General features: G+C 37.2%; 1 protein-coding gene across 1 annotated transcript in view; it reads left to right on the top strand.

Moving 5' to 3' along the window:
* The window catches only part of Naf1 (nuclear assembly factor 1 ribonucleoprotein), a 50,439-nt gene extending 36,107 nt beyond the window's left edge, over nucleotides 1-14,332 (top strand). The window contains exons 4-8 of the mRNA XM_038329020.1: nucleotides 1,122-1,204; nucleotides 7,612-7,772; nucleotides 10,039-10,090; nucleotides 12,202-12,304; nucleotides 13,512-14,332. Of these exons, the coding sequence (XP_038184948.1) occupies nucleotides 1,122-1,204; nucleotides 7,612-7,772; nucleotides 10,039-10,090; nucleotides 12,202-12,304; nucleotides 13,512-13,957 (845 nt within the window). The 3' untranslated portion in view covers nucleotides 13,958-14,332. The remainder of the gene's footprint in view (nucleotides 1-1,121; nucleotides 1,205-7,611; nucleotides 7,773-10,038; nucleotides 10,091-12,201; nucleotides 12,305-13,511) is intronic.
* The last annotated feature ends 8,194 nt before the right edge of the window (nucleotides 14,333-22,526 follow it).

Genomic DNA, 22,526 nt, shown 5'->3' with positions numbered 1-22,526 from the left:
GATTTGCCTTGAAGAATATGAACTCCATCCTCTCCCATTAACCCTGGATTGACTGAGGACAGAAGTTTGCAGATTTTCATAGAAAGATTAACAACCAAAGGATAAAGTGCTTGACCCTACGAGGACCTGGGCCAAGAGATTTTCCCTTCTACAACCCACTAAATATGGCTTAATTTTTCTGATCCACAAATATAGTATGTAGAGTCTTTGATAATTGGATCTCAGCATCTAGTTACAGTAAAGTCATGGTAATCAACCAAGAACAACTACTGACTACTGAGTCTTACAATAAGATAAATCTGAGACTACAGTTACGAGCAGAGGAAGCCATAAGGATTTTGAATTTGGGAAAGAAAACTAAATTATAAGCTCTCTTAATTTATAAAACCTAGGTAACACAGAATTCAAGTCTTACTCCTGAACAGTTGTTTAAGGGACTGAAATGAAACTTTTACCTTTTGACCTGTTTCTAAACAACAGCTACACCAATATTTTTAAAAGTTAGTATTTACCATAATTTTGTAAAATTTTGATTTAAATTTGGATTAAAGTAAAAATCTTTATTTTTATAAAAGTAATTCTAAAACTTCTATTGCTACATTTACTGCTTTTACATTTACTCCATGATATATTTTTATATTTTATTTATTTACTGTGTGTATGTGTGGGGTCTCCTGAATTTGACATCATGGATTTATATTTAGAATTTAGAGCTACTAATTTCAGCACTAAATTGAAATATAAAAATATTGAATTACTTTTTATAATATGAGCTTCCAGTGACCATGACTATCTGTATAGTGTGGTAATCTGTGTTGCTGTGGTGTATGTTGTACATTACTGTGTAGACCAATTTAAAATCTGTAACATTTACAAGAATTGGGGGTTATGCTAAGCCCTCAGGATACTGTGTGTTTGGATTTAGGGAAGAAAGGTATATACTAGAAACTACAGTGAGCCTGTTGTCACCTTTTTCATTTAAAAGAGGAAGATGTGTTCATGCATCACTCAGCTTTTCGTTTGCCAGTAACCCAGCAGACGTTCTCCATGGTGGAAGTTTGTGACTAGATGCTGATAGATCTTCTTTTTAAATCATAACCTGTACTTTGTTTGTTTTCTAGTAATAATTGAGTCTCTGACTAACATGCCTCCAGTTAATGAGGATACTGTCATTTTCAAAAGTGATCGACAAGCAGCAGGAAAGGTTTGTTAAAACTCATCTTACAAATTAGTGTTCCTTTATCATTTTCTGGTGTCTCCTGTCTGTCTTAAGAGTTTGTTAATTTAAGTAGACAAGTCATCAAGTTTCAGTTCATTCTCATTCGTGTATGTTGTAGATTGGCTTACTATGGCTCAGAATTCTCTGCTGCATGGATCAGTGAATTCACATGTGAAGTTTTTTTCCTCAGTGTCTATCAGAGACTTCAAGGGCAGAAGTTCCCCACAGGTACACAGAGCTGAGTTAGGATTTCCACAGGGTAGTCATAGCTGTCATTTTTGTTTTCTAAGTTAGTGGCTTTGAAACTCTTCAGATTTTGGTTTCTTGAGGTCAAAGTGCAGAGTGGAATCTTTTAAATGGAAAATATTTTAGCAACAAATTCAGTGTTGCTGTATGCTCAAAGTAGGAGGTTATCAGTATAGATTTATTAGCCAAATCCTCTGGAGCCATTTTTCCCTCTTACCGGGTAAGCATGCATGTCCCTTCTTAATCTGAAAACATACACTTTGCTCTGTAAGTAAGGTGATTCTGGATCTCTTAAATCAAGGTTGTAAGTACTAAACAGGTGTTAATTTAAAAATTAAGTGTGCTGGGTATTTGTGTATTTCCTTGAAAACATGAGTAAGAAACCCATGGCGCTCTGCAACAAGCTTTTGGAATTTAATTCTTCCAAGATGAATTTTTTTGTTTTGTTTGTTTGTTATGTTTGTTTTGCTTCAGGAGATCAAAGTAAGTTACACTGAGTCAGTAAGAAGGAATTATTATTGGGCAAGCTCCTATACCTTTCTTGGTTCAGCTGTCCCCACTGTTTTAATTTTAAAACAGCTTAGAAAGGATTACGTTTTACTTTTCACCACACACATTATGTTTAATTTGGCTGACTAGGTACCCACAACTAATTACAAAGCAGTTGGCAGGATTTATTGGCATTGAAAACTATTTTTTATTTGTGAGAAACATGATGAAGGGAGGAAGATTTATGTGTGTAGGATGGTGCTGTTCTTTTCCTCCCTTGAAAACTTAGGCTGGACGTTTATGGTGCCAGTGCACATCTCAGTACACTTGAGGGAAAGCCTTAGACTGGAAAGAGGGAAGGAGTGGGAGAGGCTACATGACTGTCTCTGGGTAGCTTTCCATGCCCACTGTGCTATTTCAGAAGAAAACAGTTTTGCTCCAGCAAGAACAGAATGCGTGCTGGTATCCTTGAGGAAGTGGTAACAGAATGGAGAAGGAAGAAGCAGGGAAATTTCATTTCTTGGTTTTTCTTTTAATTAGAAATAAAATTATGAAAAGTGATTGTTTCTCCAATTCTGATTATTGTTTTTATGACATTTTTTCCTCAAGGTCTTAGGCAATTTTAATTTTAGAATACATGCTTTGCTAATTCAGTCTTTTAAAATGGCGTTTTTATATCCCAGATAATGTGAATTTTTAGACTTTTAAGTGAAACTAATAAGCGTTGATATACATTAGATGAAAGTTATACATGGAGGCAAAAATTACATCTGGGTTTAAATTTTTACTTAGAGAACTTTGTAAATTTGAAAGAGGGAAGGGAAGTTCAATAGTCTGAGCAGGATTGTATGAGACCCTACCTCAAACAAAGAAGAAGGTAGAATATAATTACAACTCTAGAGCCCTTTCTCCATAATAGGGTTGGAGCAAAGGAGGGTAAAGATAATTGTGAAGCAAACCAGTACCCAGAATAGGAAATACAAACTGTTTTAGGTCTGCTTCCTGATAGATTTCTATTTAGAGAAAGTAGAAGTAGAACTCAGATCCCAGATAGAAGGGGTGGTGTAGCTCATACTCCACTAGAGTCTGTGTCGTCCTGCTGGGCCAGAGGTCTCACCCACTGTTGGGCCTTTGCCATGCTGCATTCTAGATGTGTTCCCTCCCTTAGTCTATGTGTAAAGATGCTTTGTGGTGGCTCAAAGTCAGTGTCTGCTCCCAGTCTGTAAACATGACTTTCTGTGCTTTTCTCACAGAGTAAAATTCCCTTTGTTTTAATTTCACATTAGGAGATTTGCAGTTACACACTTTCTGTAGTTGAGTAGAATGTCAGGGCAGGGTGCAGGGCTCCTAGGAGACAGTCTGAGAAGGTGTATTACCCAGAGCCCTGTGTGTAGAGCTGCTTCCCAGTTTCACCCCCAGATGTTCAGCTTCAGATCTGTACTCTTGAGGATCATAAGGTTTTTTCATTTGTTTTGTTTTAAAACAATCTTACTACATCCTTCTTTGTATAATCTTGATTGGGTAAATTACTTAATTTGAATTCAACCCAGTTTTTCTGTGTTTAAGGTAGGACCATGTAGCTACCAGTACTTGTGGATACTAAGTCTGTCATAATCCTCGTTTCACTTGCTACATGATACATTTTTTTTAATTAATTAATTTATTTATTATGTATACAATATTCTGTCTGTGTGTATGCCTGCACGCCAGAAGAGGGCACCAGACCCCATTAGAGATGGTTGTTAGCCACCATGTAGTTGCTGGGAATCGAACTCAGGACCTTTGGAAGAGCAGGCAATGCTCTTAACCTCTGAGCCATCTCTCCAGCCCCATACATGATACATTTTTACCTAAAATTTTATAATGGTTTAAATGTAGCTGTGAAGAACAAACATTTGAGATCCCAAGGAAAGAGTTAATTAAAATGTGTTCAGGAATTTCAGTGTTGCAGTTTTAGTGCAAACCATGCCAGAATTGTCTGGGAAAATCATTCCCACAGTTAAGAAATGGAATCACACTAGCCAGGGAATGAGATCCTGGGAATGAGCCTTACGTACCATGTATTAAATGAGCACATATAATATAATAGCTCCCATGTAGTATTGAAGTCATAGATTATTGCTGTCTTAAACATGTTTATTCAAGAAGTTAAGTTTGTTTAATTGCTAAAGAGGGTAAGATAATTACTTAAGTTTAGGCTAGTAAGAATGGTAGTGCTGACGGTCCCATCCCATACCGCTCTCATTGGGAGAAGTCTACTGTTTTTCTAAACCTTTTCAGACTGTTTATCTTGCTATTTTGTTAGCTATTTTTTTTATTGCTTTATACATAATACCATTCAAAATTTCCACTTTCCCTCCTCCCACTCTCCCCCTCCCCCTCCTCTCCAGTCCTAAGAGAGGGCAGGGTATCTTGCCCTGTGGGAAGTCCAAGGCCCTCCTCCCTCCATCCAGGCCTAGGAAGGTGTGCATCCAAACAGACTAGAATCCCCAAAAAGCCAGTACATGCAGTAGAGCCAAATCCCAATGCCATTACCATTGGCTTCTCAGTCAGCCCCCATTGTCAGCCACATTCAGAGAGTTCAGTTTGATCACATTCTCGTTCAGTCCTAGTCCAGCTGGCTTTAGTGAGCTCCCATTAGATCATGGTCCTGACGTCCTTGCTCATCTTCTCCCTCCTTCTGCTCTTCAACTGGACCTTGGGAGCTCAGTCCAGTGCTCCAATGTGGGTCTCTGTCTCTATCTCCATTCATCGCCAGACAAAGGTTCTATAGTGATATTAAAAATATTCATCGGTGTGACTATGGGACAAGGCCAGTTCAGGTACCCTCTCCTCTACTGCCCAAGGACCTAGCTGACAACATCCCTTTGGACACCTGGGAACCTCTCTAGAGCCAAGTCTCTTGCCAACCCTAAAATGGCTCCCTTAATTAAGATATCTTCTTCCCTGCTCCCATATCCGCCCTTCCTCCATCTCAACCATTCCACTCCCCCAAGCTCTCCCCAATCCTCCCCTTCTTCTTTCTCTCCCCCTCTCCCCTTCTCCCCACCCCCATGCTCCCAACTTTTGCCTGGCTGTCTTGTCTGCTTCCAGTTTCCAGGAGGATCTATGTATGTTTTTCTTTGGGTTCACCTTATTATTTAGCTTCTCTAGGATCGCTATAGGCTCAATGTCCTTTGTTTAAGGCTAGAATCCACTAATGAGTGAGTGCATACCATATTTGTATTTTCGGGTCTGGGTTATCTCTCTCAGGATAGTGTTTTCTATTTCCATCCATTAGCATGCAAAATTCAAGATAAAATTTTTTACCGCTGAGTAGTACTCTAATGTGTATATGTGTCACACTTTCTTTATCCATTCTTCCATTGAGGGGCATCTAGGTTGTTTCCAGGTTCTGGCTGTTACAAATAATGCTGCTATGAACATAGTTGAACAGATGGTTTTATAGTATGATTGGGCATCTCTTGGGTATATTCCCAAGAGTGGTATTGAGGTAGGTTGACTCCCAATTTTCTGAGAAACCGCCACACTGATCTCCAAAGTGAATGCACAAGTTTGCATTCCCACCAGCAATGGATGAGTGTTCCCCTTACTCCATATCCTCTCCAGTGTAGGTTATCTTTGGTGTTTTTGCTTTTAGCCATTCTGACAGGTGTAAGATGGTATACAAAGTTGTTTTGATTTGCATTTCTCCTGATAAGGAAGTTGAACATGACCTTACGTGTCTCTTGGCCATTTGAACTTCTTCTGTTGAGAATTCTCTGTTCATTTCAGTACCCCATTTTTTTTAACTGGGTTATTTAGAATTTTAATTTCTAGTTTCTTGAGTTTTTTATATATTTTGGAGATCAGACCTTTGTCTGATGTGGGGTTGGTGAAGATCTCCCATTCAGTAGGTTGTCTTTTTGTCGTAATGACAGTATTCTTTGCTTTACAGAAGCTTCTCAGTTTCAGGAGGTCCCATTTATTCATTGTTGCTCTTATTGTCTGCTACTGGGGTTATACGTAGGAAGTGGTCTCCTGTGCTCATGTGTTGCAGTCTATTTCCCACTTTCTCTTCTATAAGGTTCAGTGTGGTCAGATTTATATTGAGGTCTTGAATCCATTTGGACTTGTTTGTACATGCCGACAGATATGAATCTGTTTTCATTCTTCTACGGGTTGACATCCAGTTATGCCAGCACCATTTGTTAAAGATGCTTGCTTTCTTCTATTGTATAATTTTAGCTTGTCAAAAGTCAAGTGTTCATAGGTTTGTGGATTAATATCCTGATCTTCGATTTGATTTCATTGGTCAACATCTCTGTTTTTATGTTAATACCAAGCTGTTTTCATTATTGTAGCTCTGTAATAGAGTTTGAAGTCAGGGATGGTAATGCCTCCTGAAGTTCCTTTAATGTATAGGATTGTTTTGGCTATCCTGGGTTGTTTGTTGTTTTTTTGTTTTCCTTTTTTAGCCTAGGCTGGTCTCGAACTCACAGAGATCTGCCTGCTTCTGCCTCTCGAGTGCTGGGATTAAACTACCACTGCCGGGCGTTAAATTATTTTTAATTAAAAGAAGTATTAACATATTTCAGAATGTTTTCATTTTTATTACTTTAATTGAAACTTTATTTTTCAAGTATTTGTAAACTTAAGAGTAGTCTTACCTTGCTAGGTTATTAGTTTTGCTCATTAATGAAGGCAAATAAAAGACTGACTCACAAAATGAGACCACATAACAAAAGCAAGTATCCAAGGGTTGGTGAAGCAGGCACATGAGTACCATTAATAAGCTGGTGAAGGAAGCAATGTAGATCTTTAATCATCATGCTTTTTTGGCTGCGGCAGTTGAGCCTCTTCCAAAATTCCATCATGGCTTCACATATGCTGAGCTATGTGAATCTCCCTGAAACTGCCTTAAACAGAACAAGTTAATGAAGTGAGCTGGATCCCAAAGGACGATTCTGTGTCCACTCGCTGTAGCTGTAGAGAACAAGACAGTCGGTCTCTGACTCGAAGCAGTTCTCCAGCTCCTTGCAGCACTGTGCCAGCTGCTCTGCTTTTAAGCTAAGGAAAACCAGGGCTTCTTTTTACAAAAATGCCAGCATTTTATGAAAACAACATTACTTGACATTTTATCCTTTGATTCAGAAGCTTGCTTTTATATTTTCCATCATATGATTCCAATTTTTTACTCCATCCTGTAATTCAGTGTAGCATGTAACTCATGAACATTGATAGAAAAGTTCAATATTTACATCTAACCGGTACCGCCAAAATTATTTGAATTGGCAAAAAATAAACTTATTTAAGAAAAGAAGCCGGGCAGTGGTGGCGCACGCCTTTAATCACAGCACTCGGGAGGCAGAGGCAGGCAGATCTCTGAGTTCGAGGCCAGCCTGGTCTACAAGAGCTAGTTCCAGGACAGGCTCTAGAAACTACAGGGAAACCCTGTCTCGAAAAACCAAAAAAAAAAAAAAAAAAAAAAAAAAAAAGAAAGTTTTAATTAAACTATTCCATTTATAATCAAAATATAAGAACTCTGAGTGTAAAAAGTAACATGATTTATTGCTATAACATAGAATTGCCTTGTTTTAGCAATTATATTTTAAAAATCTTGCTATCTTTTCAAACCATTATTGAAAGGTACATATTCTGTGTCCTCTGTTTTGTAGATATTTGAGATCTTTGGACCTGTTGCCCATCCATTTTATGTATTACGGTTTAATTCTTCAGACCACATTGAGAGTAAAGGCATCAAAATAAAGGATACTATGTATTTCGCTCCATCTATGAAAGACTTCACTCAGTATATATTCCCAGAAAAACTAAAACAGTAAGTGCTCCTTTGCTGTGTTCTTCATTGTCATTTATATTTTAAGAATCTGACCCTTAAGGATCACATCGGATATTTGCATTACAATTCATAACAGTAGCAAAATTATAGTTAAGAAGTGGCGATGTAGAGAATCACACAACATGAGAAACTGTATTAAATGGTTGCAGCATTAGGGAGGTTGAGAACCACTGCCCTAGATGATAGTTTCTTATAGTTAAATGGTGGCTGTATTCCAGAGACCTTACTTTTCTTTCTATAACATCTTTGAGAGCTGTGATTTCTCATCACTGTTAACAGGCAAAGAATATCCAAAGAAGCCGTGAGGATCACAGCATTCAAAGAACATAGACATCTTTTGAGTTCTAGTTCACTGCGTTTTTTTCCTATCACATACATTATTATTCAAACTACTTCAATATTAGCATTATTACATAATTATTCCCAAATATAAGTAAAAATTTAAAGAACTGTTTTGTTTGGTTTGTTTTGGTTGTTTAAGGCGAAGTGTCATGTATCCCTAGCTGGACTCATCTTTGTCCTCCTGCCTCCATTTCCCAAGTGCTGAGTTTACAAGTTTATTCCATCATAGCCTTATGCAAAATACTCTGAACTCTCCCATGTAAGAAGTTCTCTGTATCATTTTTGTCTTAAATCAGGTTCCTAAAGTTCATTTACTACTTCAGATGTAAAAGTTTTATTTTCATGTGGACAAGTCATGTATAAGAATGTAAAGTAGAACCATTTGGCCTTCATTATTTTTCTAGCTGTGTGTGGTTTTCTACATGAATTGGTGATGGAATAAGTGAATTAAACGGATACTAAGTCATAAAGGTTTGTTTATATTTTAGATAATGCTTGAACAATAGCCATCTCATTCTTCCTTGAATATTAAGATGTATGTGCTCAAAAACGTTTTCTGCAAATGCTTACAAATATAGTTAAATAAAAGCAACTTTTTATTCTTGATTTTTCAGTTCTGAAAAGAAATATGAATAAACCAGAGAAGTGAGTAGTGAGGCTGAACTGTAGCTACCCTGCCCATCCCTTCATTTTGATATCTCCTTGTTTCTACCTTTTGTAGGGCTTGGCTTTTGAAGTATAGTAGTTCAGCCCCTTGGCAGTTCCAGGCCTAGCAAGACCAATTTAATTAGCTTTCTGTCCACTTGCTGTCTTGTTGCTTGATTTTTCTTGGTTTCTTGCAGTAGACATTTTAGCTAATGAGCTTTCCTGTTAGCTCTATAAACCCCCATACCAAGGAGTTTCTTATCACATCATTTCTTATAGTGACTATATTCAAAAGAAGCACTGGATTTATGTGAGGTTAACAGGTTCATGACAGCTGACCAGATTATAAAATAGTCATTTATAATATGCTTATAGAATGTCAAAGATCTCAGTGAAAAATTTAAAGCAATTTAGTTTTTATTTTGTGACAAATAAAATTTTGTCATTGGTAAATGTATTTTAGTGGCATTAATTCCAGAGAATCTCATTTATTTTTAAGATCTAATTTAAAGTACTGAGAACATCTAGTCAGAATAATTTGTATAATGTAGTTGAGTAACAAGGATGGCTGAAACAAAATGGTAAAGATTAAACATTTAAAAAATGAGGTTTCGGAAGTTATAATTATACTGATACTTTTTTCACATTGTAAAACTTCCTACCTGAAGTTACTAATTCCATCTATATGGAATTAAATATATATTATATAATTATATATATATATATATATATATTCCATCTATATGACTCATTTCATATAGGCGTCTGATACACTACACTATCCTTCAGAATATTCAATGTTCCTCCTCCCCAAACTCATCAATCTTTTTTTACATTTTTGATTTGAGAACCACTCATGGAGAATTCTTGGTATTTTTTTTTAGGTGAAGTAAGGAGCAAGAACTTGTGTCTTTGCCTCTGCCTGTTCCTTTGAAACCCTAGAAAGGGAATTGCTCTGTTTTTCATGTCTGCAGCAGCTAAAGCATCTTTTGTGTGTGGGTGTAGAATAGAGTTTTGTACAAAGGTCAGGTATCTTAAAAAGTGAAAATCAAAAGTGCAAAATCACTTCTCTTCACAGTGTAGATGAGATCTCAGTTCCCCAGTGCTGAGTGTTTCTTATAAGATGAACATGTTATGTGAAAACAAAAGATAATCTTTTAGCTTCTTCCCATTTCCATATAAAAGTACAGGTGGAACTTATTTAATTTCCCAAGGTGTTAGGTTCTGTAAATTCTCAACAAAATCTGATCTTTTCTAGGGACAGAGGATCGGATGCCTCTTGGAAGAATGATCAGGAACCACCTCCAGAAGTTAGTATGAGCCTTTATATTTAATATTTCACAAAGCAGCACATGCCTTAGTCATAAACATTGTTAACTAATTCTGACTTATTTACCTTGTAATTCTCAGTTTTATCAACTGGTAGACACAACTTACAATTGAGTTTGTTCTTCAGTTTAGTGAACGTGTGGTACCTGATGGCATTTACTGTGGTGCCTTTGGTATGTCAACCTTTGGGGGCAGGGTAGAGTCATAGCCGCTGCTGACTCTTCCAAGAAATGTCCATTTCCATCTTTGATTTTATGTTTTGTGTCCATGTCACTGGGGCCTTAGTTTTATCTCCTAAGGGTGTGCTAATATTTTAATCTGTCCAGAGATGTATAATTTATTTAGGAATCCCATGCATGCAGATGTGTCATTATTTGGTCCCATTCCAGGTGATGCAAAGTTTGTGGTAAAGATTTTAGTGTTGTGGCTTTGGGTTAATTGAAGATTTAATTTCTGAATACTTCAATTATTTCAAACAGTTCTGAAGATCCTGATATGAGTCAGGTTTGTGCCACTTACAGAGATTTTACAGGAATGAATCACTTAGCTGAGGGAATAATCTATCTGATATCTACCAAAATGTTATCTCATGATCTTGACGTTGGTACTTATTCACATTCTCTGTTGTGCTCAGGGCATCTTTATAATGAAATTGCATGTTTTAAAGTGTTTAGACGTTCATGTGAGTCTTGAGATTGGTCGTATTAAACTCCTCATTTTAGGCCTGAGGATTGAAGTTAATAATTTTGGTAATGTTCTTGTGAAATTGATTTGATTTGATTTGATTTGGTTTTTACAGAATTAAATTTCATGTGCTGTATGATTATGAGTGTTTGTTGGGTTCCAGGGGCCAGGTGTGGCAGTCTAATTAAAAAAAAAAGTTGGAATTTAATTTTATATACTTGTTAATGACATTTTATAGTCCAAATGAATTCTCTATTTTTTTTTAAGATTTATTTATTTATTATGTATACAACATTCCTTCCATGTGTGCCTGCAGTCCAGAAGAGGGCACCGGATCTCATTATAGATGGCTGTGAGCCACCATGTGGTTGCTGGGAATCGAACTCATGACCTCTGGAAGAGCAGCCAGTGCTCTTAACCGCTGAGCCATCTCCAGCCCTGAATTTTCTAATTTTACACTATGGTAAAATGCTGGACATACATAAAAGATGGTGGAGATTTCTTAATTTCTTAAATCTCATCTTTATACAATTATAATGTATATATGAAAAAATTATAGTTGACTTAAATATTTCATGTATACAAAATTGATTTTTTTATAAGAAAAATGATTTTAGGAGAGGATAGCAAAATTTATTCAAAGCAATCTCTAAAGCTGCTTCTGTAAACTTTCCTCCCTCTTCCTCTTGAGTTGCTTGACAGTTACCAATTCTGTAGTAGGAAGAGCAGCTTTGGTTTGGCATCTTTACTTTTATATGTCTGTGCTTTTGGCCGTGTGCATATTATTCCCACTTCCTGTTCTGCCAACGAGTCTTTCTTTTATACTTTTTTTTACTCAGCCCCATACTCTTCTTAACACGAAATCATAGAATTTGTTTTATTGCTTGTTGTAAAGAATGAAATTTGAGATCATGGCAAGATTGATGGAAAGTTACTTATCTGATTTTGATTGACCAAATTATGGAATGGTGTTGTGTAAAAATAGTTTAATCTTCTTACTGTTTTCTTTGGCAGCTGGCATGATGATGAATCTTAAATCTAAACAGGAAGTTAGACTTCTGGCCAGGGAATATGTGTTTCATATCTTGAAATTGCTGATTTTTGGCATTGTAAATTTATCTATCTGAAGCTTTCTAGGAATTCAATAGACAAATTTTTTTAAAAAGGCAAATTTCGAATACCAAGCTTATTATACTCTTTAGGGCTTAAAAACAAACATAAAAGACACGATTTCTTTTCTGTTACTATTTTAGATGTTAATCCACATATTAATAGGTAGTATTAAGTATTAAGTTCAAATGAGCAACCTTCTCATGGTTAGTGGTTAAATGGCAGTTTGAGCCTCATCTGCAAGCACCTGTTTTGTTGGCAAAGAAGTGATAGTTGAATTTCTACTTTTATCTGCAAGGCTTTGGATTTTAGTGATGATGAAAAAGAAAAAGAAGCCAAACAAAGGAAAAAGTCTCAGATTCAAGGGCGGAAAAAACTCAAATCCGAATTGAGTGAGTCAGGTGAGTATATTGTTTCTGTGTAGTCATTTTGGCCTTCTACAAATATGTAAATAAAAATAAAATAAGAATATCTGGGTTCTCTCTATCTCCTGGTGCCCCTCTCATTGTGGGCATTACACAGCATGGGCTATGTTGAGAGCCCCAAGAATACTTGCGTTTGAGCGCAATCTGAAGTTACAAGATATCAAGCTGCATCTTTAGAGGCAACTGTGCTTATAGTGTGGTTTTCTTAGGGGATAGATTCTCTCATTTTAGAATCCAGTGGTGTGGCACCCAAATCAGACTGTTTATTTTGACTTTTTCTTTTTTGAAATTGAACTTTTTGAGATAATTGTAGATTCGCATATATTTATTATATGCCCCTCACGCTATTTCTTTTGATTGCAACATCTTGTAAAACTTGCTGTGTCACATCTGGAGTAAGTGCTGAGGTAATATCCTCAAGGTTTAATCATACTGTGACCAAAACAGAATGTTCCTTAGTTCTTCATTTGCTTTCTAGTCATGACAATTTTAATCTTTTTCACCTCAGTTCATGACAAACATCTGTCTGTCTGTCTGTGTTTCTCTGCTCCATTGTCTGCCTTGTGCAAGTACTCAGCTCCTGGTTGCATTACCAGTGCTGTTCTCCATGTCTTTAATGTGATCATTTCAGGAGTGTTACATAAGTGAAATCCTAGTGTATCACACGAGTGTTTGAAATCACATATTTGCTTTGCTGCTCATCATACTTTCTTGGAAATCCATTCAAGTTTCTATATTTGTAGATTGTTCCTTTCTTTCCAGAGTCCTGTCTTGTTGGGTGAATTAGACCATGCATTGCTTAACTGCTTATCTGTTAAGGAGCATCTGGCTTATTTCCATTTTTTGGTCAGGAATAAATCTTATATAAGTATATATTTTTTTAAATAAAATTTGTATTTCTCAGGACAAATGCTAAGCAGGAATGCAGCCTTCTTTCTCAGCCTTGAGTGTGTGGGGGGGGTTGGTGCTTTTGTTTTGTTTTGTGGTTGGATGCAGTTATTGTTAAATATTTTGTCTTGCCTTTCCTAATCCTTAAGCATTAAGTTGTGCTTTTTTAATTCATTTAAAATTGAGTTTTCAGTCGTGTTAGTAACTTAAGGAATAGAAATTATTCTTTAAGCAATTATCTTGATATATTAAACTGAACTTTAAATTTTGCTTTTATGTGTTTCTGCCATCACAGGTGAAGATTTTGGTGAAGTGCATCAGAATTGGAATGCTTATGGCTCTTCTTCAGAATATTCGAGGGGATATCACAACACGGAATTCACAAGGGGCCTTCCCAGGGGCAGATATTCCCGAGGAAGCCACAGCAGGCCTCCCCCTCAGCAGTTGTATAACTCAGATCAAATGGCATCTCAAGAGACTTTGGGATTTCCACCTCAGAGACAAGATAATCCTGTCATGCCGCACTATCCCTTTGCCCCTCCCATGTTTGATATGCATAACTTTTCACTCCCTCCCCCACCCCCACCCCCTTCTGTAAGTATGGGGTGGGCTTCACCTAACATGGCCTCTCATCCCTTACTTAATTTACCATACTCCCTACCACCACCACCCCCTCCCCCGCCTCCTCCCCCTCCCTCTCCTGGAGAGAATAATTCTTCTCATTTTGGACCTTACTATTAGGTATATGCTTGTATTTCAGAAAAATATGGACTATTAAGATTATATGTTAAAGACTTTTTTTAAAGGAAAATCTATCATGGAACTAGATTTTTTAAAAGATATTGTAAAATAGTAAATGAAATGACTCATTTATATGTTCATATATTTTAAATGACTGTTGTAAGTTCATATATATTTGTGACCTTTGTGAAATGCTGTTCATCTCATTCTTAGAGAAAAATCCAATTTATGTAATATCTAAGTAAAATGTTGAATCATGTCCCACACTACCCCATCACCAAACAGTATGCGTTGTCATGGCTGTTAAATATGCCTCAGTAATGTGCTGAACACTGTCTTCTTAGTATAATCATAAAGTAAGATGTTCAAGTCCTACTAAGTGTCTTTAAAGTATTTTTATAAACTTGACACTTTTGGAATTGATTGTGAGTGCAAGAATTCTTTAAACTTAATTTCTGTAAGCAAGTTCAGTGCGTGAAGAAGGAAGACACCGTAAGCAGAAGTTCTTGTTAGCTGGCGAATATTAACAGTGTTGGCAAACACTCTGTTTTTTTAGGTCTTCATTGCTTATGCGTGTGTAGAAAGCTCTATCATTGAGTCGCTGAGAAATTAATGTCTGCAGGGTGTATATATGTCTTCTGCTCCCAGGCTCTCTGGGTGACCTGTCTAATGCATAGCGAATGACCAAATCAATTTAGAGTGTTTAACTGAATGAGTTTTGTTTTCCAGCACAGTGTAAATGCTAAGAGGAATCAAGGAATTTGGGATCTTGTGTAGGCCTTCATCAAAGTCTCTCCATTCTCATTTATTAACAGAAGCCTGCATGATCAGTCAAGGCTCTTAATTTAGCTGAGGTCACTTAACTGTTACAGTGGCAAAGAGTTGAATCCAGGTGTTTTTTTCCTTCTCAGTACTTTCTGCTCAATTGGTGCTCTTAGTCTTTCATTCCCTTATATTCTTACAATACTGTGTTTGTGCAGCACATGGGGAATTTAGAGATCACTAATTCCAAGCTTGTCCACTCTGTATTTGTACTGAGGTCCTAGTTTGCTCCCTACAGACTAAGACAGCTGCAGCATTTATAGGTGATAGCTGCAGTCTGCCTTGGCATGAAACTTGTGAGACTTGGCATGAAGTCTGTGAAAGTGTGCGTGTCAACTTTATTACATTGGAGTTTCTTCATTGTTCTCTGAAGATTTCTCTTTAGGAATGATTTTTATTGTTGAAAGTGATATCTTTCTGGTTTATAGAATGTTTCTGTTGATAGAATTAAGATGTGACTGGGGGACACTGCTTTAGGCTGCGAAGTCTTCTCTCCTCCACTGTGTGAGGAGTTAAGTCTCTTCCCTTTTAAGAGTTGGGAACAGGTACTGGTTTGGGCACAGAAATAGGCAAACACCAGAGAAGTTGATGCATTTTCTTGCATCCAAAACAAAAACATTAATTTATATTGTTTGTAAATTATCCAGTCCATGGATTTTGGAGCAGTACACAGAACAACAGAACAACAGTCTTTTGGAAGAGAAAAATGATGCAGGATTTTCACTTTAATCTTAAGAGTGCATTCAAAATTACCTTGGCCCTGTGTCTAAACTCCAATCTGAAAAGAATGTAAATGTATTCATTCTTTCTTCAAATAGAAAATTTTTAATCGTTTCCTGCACTAGATCAGGACAGTTACAGGGTTACATGCAGATAATTGTCTCTGCAGTCTATAGTTAGTAAATGTAGTTGAATGAAAGTAGTGTTGTTGACTAAGCTACTGTGTTTGTTTTATTAAGCTGAATTCTGTTTTAGAAAAAAGATAGTGCTGTTCTAGTAATCAGATGTGTACTGATGAGAAATGGGCGATGAGGGCTGATAACACTTGCTGCTCTTCTAGAGGACCAGAGTTTGAGCAGAACCCATGTTTGCTGCCCTCAACCAATTGGAACTCTTATGCATTGCTTCTCTAGGGGAACCGATGCCCTCTTCTGGCCTCTTTTGACATCCACAAACAACATGTTTTTGAACATGTATCTTGAAAGAACTGAGCTGAGGCTGGCTTTTCAACATCTGGAATAAAAAGCAGTTTGAAAATTTACCAAGGGACATGTTTTATTTGGCATTGTACTGCTATAATGGACTACTACAGACTAGGTAACATCAGGAGCCCTATGTCAGGTGCCAACAGCTGCAAGAGCCTTCTTTCTGCTTTATCACATGGTGAAAGTGATTGGAGAATAGGGTCTTTGGTTATCATACCACTTTCTACCATAGTCTTGAGCCCATCTTAAAAGATTCCACTTCCTAGTACTGTGCCGATAACAAATTTCAGCATGAGTTTGGGAGGGGACAGACCATAGCAAAACATTCTATAAAAGTGACAGAATACCAAAATGTGTCACAGTGAGATTGTAACCCTTGCTAGTTAACAATGCTAAGTGGAGAGAGGACAGACTGCTAGGAGCAGTATTGCTTCTTTTCCACGCTGCACTACCCCCACTTTATATGCTTTTTATTCATTACCGTTATGTGTTAACTGTTTTTTTGCTAATTAATACCATTTGATAACAATCTGAGGTCATTTTAACTTCTGATGTGAAGAGGGTTTTAAGACCCCAGGGATTTAAGACCCCATGTAAGCAATATTTTCAAGCACTATGTTTGGAGCACACAAGCTCAGGCATAGCGCATCATTTATATTTCCTTTCAATAGGAATGACTGACTGGTCTTTTATTTGAGTTTATGGATTCATACTTTAATGTTTGACTGGTTTGGATATTGTCATTCTTTTACATAACAAACTTGTTGAGCTTCCACTATTGAGTGCTTTCCTGTTACTTAAAGTCTCCCTCACCTCCAAATGACTAAAATCAGGGAATATAAACTGAGAGAAGTAAGAGCTTTTCAAACTCCGTTCTTCGTTTTCCCCATCTTAGGTAAGGTACTAAAATTTGAGCAAATCCTTTCCATGGGTGCTATCATTACATACTTGGGGTGTTGGTGGAGGTTTCTGTCTCGCCCAGTCCCACAGCCCTTCAGTCCCAAAGAAGCTTATAAAGGTCTACATTAATCATAAACTGGTTGGCCAATAGCTCAGGCTTATTTAACTCTTACATATTAGCCCAGAATTTTTGTCTGTTAAGCCACGTGGCTTAGTACCTTTTATCAGCTAAGCATTCTTATCTTGCTTCCTCTGTGCCTGGGTGACAACTGCAAAATGACCCTTACCTCTTCCCAAAATTCTCGTCACCCTGCCTCTACTTCCTGCTTGGCTACTGGTCAATCAGCATTTTATTAAAGCAATACAAGATCTTTGTTCTACAGCCTTGGGGTGCTTAGAACAATAGTCGAGTACTGCTATAATTATGTGCTAGGGACAATAAACTAATGCTTTCTTAAATAAGAATCCTTAAAATCCGAAACTTAACATTTGCAAAATGAATTAATCTTGTATTCATGCAGTGAGCCTTTCTACAATAAATGGTCAGACACTGCTTGTTTGACGTCAAAAAAACTGAGACCTGAGTATGCCCACGCATGCACAAACACACACACTTAACTTTCATTGCAGTATGAACTTAAAATGTAAAATACTGAAAAGCTTTAAAAAAAACTTTTCAGGTAATGTTAAAGCTGAGTTATTTATGATTTAAGGCCTTCAGAATTCTAATAACAAACAGGATTCTATGTATCCTGGGATGTTAAGAACATACTATAGTTGAAACCAAAGTTGGATATTATCTTAATATTTTCTATCAGATACTTGTTTTAAGCTTCTAACAGCAATAACATCAGATCATATTTTTGGCTATGTCCCTAAGTTGTAGTGAATTAGACATGTACAGCTACTTATTGTTGTACAAGGTGCAAATTTGTATATGGGTTAAGGAGTAATGAAAATAAAGATGAACAAAAATAATATTCTTTTCTTCAAATTTAGTAAAATATCATTGTGTACTCTTTCTATGTTGCTATGCATGTTTATTATTTGGAAGGTAGTGTGAAAAGTGTCACTGACATACTGCTCACTGTTGTGTATTGCCTCTCCTCATTTTTAAGGTTGACAGAAGGCAGACTTTGCACTAAAGTACCTTATAGTTGGTCTCATTACTTTATCTCCCAAATAGAACAGATTGACCTTGTTCATATGGTAAAAGCTTTTATTTATATTGAGGACAGAGGGGCCAAGTGTTTTTTTCTAACAAGAGATGTAACCCCAAAGATAACAAGCTAGAACAGATACAAAGTGATCGAATCTATTAGCAGGTACTGCCCATTGAAATTTGGCAAATAGATGATGGCAGTCTCTAGTGTGACAATGGTAGAGATGGACTAAAATGTTCTCAGTACTAATTGCCAGTCATTGGGCAAACCTTGTTAGCATAACTCTCTAAAGCTTTTATGCCACGCTCCCATGACATTCAGCAGTGCTGGGGACATTTGTTCTTTCCCTCAACAGCTCTTGAAAATACCTGTTTGATAATGTGTCACATGCAGTGTTTTGTTTCAGACATGATTTGGCACCATCAGACTCAATTATGGAAGCTGCCTCAGTGTCCCGAGGCATTTGATATCATTTTATGTTGATAATTTTAATGTTTTGGATTTGACTATGAGTAATTGTTAGTTTATTTTTTGGTAACAATGCAAGTTCAAATGAATTCAGTTCAGAAGTTGGGGAAGCAATAGATTTAAGAAAAAAAATGGCTGAAGGTATTAATATATTCCAACACTGTTACTTTGAGCCATACAAAACTGGCTACAAGGTGGCAGTTGTATAGGCTTCAATCTAATGTGTAGGTTGTGGGGTATATTGCTTTCTGTAGAGATTTTTTTCTTCATAGAACATTTTCTGTTCCAGTGCCCCACAGATTAGAAAGTGCCATTGGGATGGCTGGCAGAAACTCATGGTAGGATGTTTTGGTGGTCTGAATGAGAATGGCCCTCATAGACTCATATGTTTGAATGCGTGTGTTCTGGTTAGTGGAACTATTTGGGAAGGATTAGGAGATATGCCTTTGTTGGGGTAGGTATAACCTTGTTGGATCTGTCTATCCCCATGTACTCTCTCCCTATCTCTGCCTTCAGAGATGTAAGCAAAGCCCAATTGAATCTTTTATAATAGTTGTGCTGGTCATGGCATCCTTTTCACAGCAATAGAACAGTAATAAAACGTGTATCTCAGAAATGCCTCATCCTCCTAAGAAGGTAATTATTAGATTCCAGGCAACCACAATTCTTTGGAGTCCATAGGTTCAAACCTATGGTTTCTGTTACCTAATCTTTTAAGAACTCTTTTAATCATTGTGTTACAAACTTTCTAAAAGAAAAGGTCTGTGGCTCATCTTGTTTCAGAAGAGAGAGGACAAGAAACAGAATCCACAAGGTGTTTAGAGCAGGAGTAACAGAAATTTTCTAAATCTAACTGTACGGATCATCATTACAATTGTGCTTGTCAGTTATCCATATTAACTTCTTTTACATAGTGATAATTTGTACTCTCCCAAATCTGTTTTACCCTTTCCCCCTTTTCCCTTTTGACTTCTTAACCCTTCTCTAATCTACTTTTCACGTCTTTTCATTTTGTGGTTTCCCTAGTTTCACACTGAAGGAAAAAAAATTGCCTTTGGCTTAGCATGGTGACCCCTACTTTACTATTTTTTCCTGCAAATGACCTGATTTTTTTAGCTTAATAACAATGATATCTATTATGATATATATATGTGTGTGTGTGTGTGTGTATACATATATATGTATATTAATACGTAAACACATAAGCATATATAAGTTTTCTATGTCCTTTTAATCAGTTGATAAACACAGGCTGATTTCATGGTGTGGCCGCTGGGAATAATAGTGTTTCAATAAGCCTTGCATGCACAAGTGTCCCTAGTACCTTGACAGTGTTTCCTTTGAATCTTTACCTGTGAGTGCCATGGGTAAATTATATGGTGCTTCTATTTTATTTTAGTGATGGAGCTATATTGTTTTCCATTGTAGATACATTAATGTATATTCTCTCTTCTCCCTCTTCCCTACCCTACCCCCGCAAATTTCATGTGGATTTCTTTTATGCCCTTACATCCTTGTCATTTTTCATTTGTTTCGGGGTTTTGGGGAGTGGTTTCTTTTTTAAAAATTAATAATTTTAAAGAAGTTACTTAACTATTATGTGTGTATACATATGTGGAGATCAGAAAACATTTATGGAGTCACATCTGTACTTCTACCTTTATGTAGGTACCAGGAACTGAGCTTGGGTTACTTGGCTTGTTTTGGAAGGACCTTAACTCATTGAACCATCCCCTTGGCCTGTCTTTGCTTTCTGATGAAGTCATTCTGACAGGACTGAGATGGGACCTCAACTTAGTTTTGGTTTACATTCCTGATGTAGGAGGCTCATCTATCTATGTGTTACTTTCATTGATTAATAAAGAAATTGCCTTGGCCTTTTGATAGGCCAGTCCTCAGGTGGGTGGAGTAGACAACAGAATTCTGGGAGGAAGAAAGCAGAGTCAGGCAGATGCCATGAAGCTCCGGCCCAAGATGGATATAGGTTAGAATCTTCCCAGTAAGCTATCACCTTGTGGTGCTACACACATTAATAGAAATGGGTTAATCGAGATGTGAGTTAGCCAGTAAGAGGCTAGAGCTAATGGGCCAGGCAGTGTTTAAATGAATACAATTTGTGTGTTATTTCGGGTGTAAAGCTAGATGTGCAGGAGCCAGGCGGGCAAAAAAGCAGGCCTGCTCGTCTCATCACTACACATTCCCTTTGTGGTTTTTCTCTCACAGCTAAATGATGTGGGAGGTCCTTCCGTATGTGTTTTGCTTTTATTGGTTAATGAATAAAGATACTGCCTTTGCCTGTGCTAGAGCAGAGTGAAAACTAAGCTGAATACTGGGAGAAAGAATGCGGAGTCACGAGAAGCCATGTAGTCCTGCCATAGACAGGCGCGATTGGAACCTTGCCGGTAAGCCACAGCCATGTGGCAATACACAGATTAATAGATATTGGTTAGATTAAGATGTAAGAGCTAGCCAATAAGAATCTAGAGCGAATAGGCCAAACCGTGATTTAATAAACAGGTTCTGTGTGGATATTTCAAGCCTGGGCAGCCAGGAATAATCAAGAGGCCTACAACAGCTAAATAAAGATATTCAGCATTTTTGTCTTAGCTGTTGGCCCTTTGTGCATGCTTGGCAGTCTGTACCTAGGTTGTACAATTTTTTTCTTCATTCTTCACTCCTTTTTCCTTCCCTCCCCTAAGTCCCTCATCTGGGTAGCAAATTCTAACCCAAGGCCTTCAGAGTGCCAGCAAACTCTCTACCACTGAGCCACGCTTCCAGCTTGAGTTCTTGAGAGATTCTGCATGCTAGCTCTCTACTGGCCAAGACTTTCTACCATTCTGTAGAATTCTTTACACTCTGTTCTTCCTTTTGCCATGCAAACTTTTTACTTTGAAGCAGTTCTAAATGTCAGTTCTTACGTTTACCTTCTGAGCTGTTAAGTGTCCTGCTCAGGAAATCACAGGCTATGCCGGTATCTTGAAGCATTTCCCTTGCGGTCTCCTACCAACTTAAAGTTTTGTATGAAGGCATTTCCTCCATTTTGAGGTGATTTCATACTGCATGAAAGGTATCTAATTTTGATCTTCTATCTGTGCACACTCAGTTTTCCTAACACCATTTATTAAAGAACCTGCCTTTTCTCTAAAAGTTTTGCCACTTTTATACAATAATGATTTAAATATAACTGTTATGGACACCAGATTGTCTGTGAAACCATTTGGAAAACAACTGAATTTTAAAACTTGTTAAAATTATTTTTGTTCTTAAAGAATTTCAAATATTGTATCTTGATTATATTCACTCTCTACTTCTCCCCCTTCCTAACTCCTCCCAGACCTACCCCCCCCCTTTTCTGTCCTCTTCTTAAAGGAACTAAAATTCTATATGGATGGATAGAGAGACATTGACATAGACAGAAAGAGAAAGAAAGGAAAGAGAGGGGAATACTTTAGAAACATTAAGAAACAAGGCTGGGTTTCAAATGAGCAGAGAGAAAGAGAGAAAAATGGATTTTTTTTTGAACATACACAGCCAGAAGCAGAATATTTGACATCTTAGATGTCTAAGAATGCCCAGCACGCATGTTTTTTCCTGTGAGGAACTTAAGTTTAGACTGCAAATGGGAATTCATTCTTACATTACAAGAAAGGAATACCAGCTTCAGCTTGATACATTCAGTTGCCTTTCTCTATTTTTCCCAGGGAAAACTTACGTTCAAAACTTAGAGAAACTGTGGTAAAGGGTAAAATTCATGCAGTTTCCCAAAGTTTATGAACATTTACAGATGAAAGAAAAGGGAAGAAGGATTTGGAGTATGGGAAATCAGGAAATTTCTAGGAAAAAAATGGAGGTGAGTGTAACGCCCGATTCTGTGTTACCCCCTCGGTACAGTTCGCTCGCCACTGTACCTTAACGCCAGTCGGACAAGGGCCTGGAGATTGAAAGAACACACAAGAGACCTGGGTCATTTGAAAGGAGATCAGCCGAATGCCGTTTATTTAGCCTTGGGGA

This window comes from Arvicola amphibius, chromosome 4 (genome assembly GCF_903992535.2).
Source record: "Arvicola amphibius chromosome 4, mArvAmp1.2, whole genome shotgun sequence".
Lineage (NCBI taxonomy): Eukaryota > Metazoa > Chordata > Mammalia > Rodentia > Cricetidae > Arvicola > Arvicola amphibius.
This window is presented reverse-complemented; position numbering and strand designations above follow the sequence as displayed.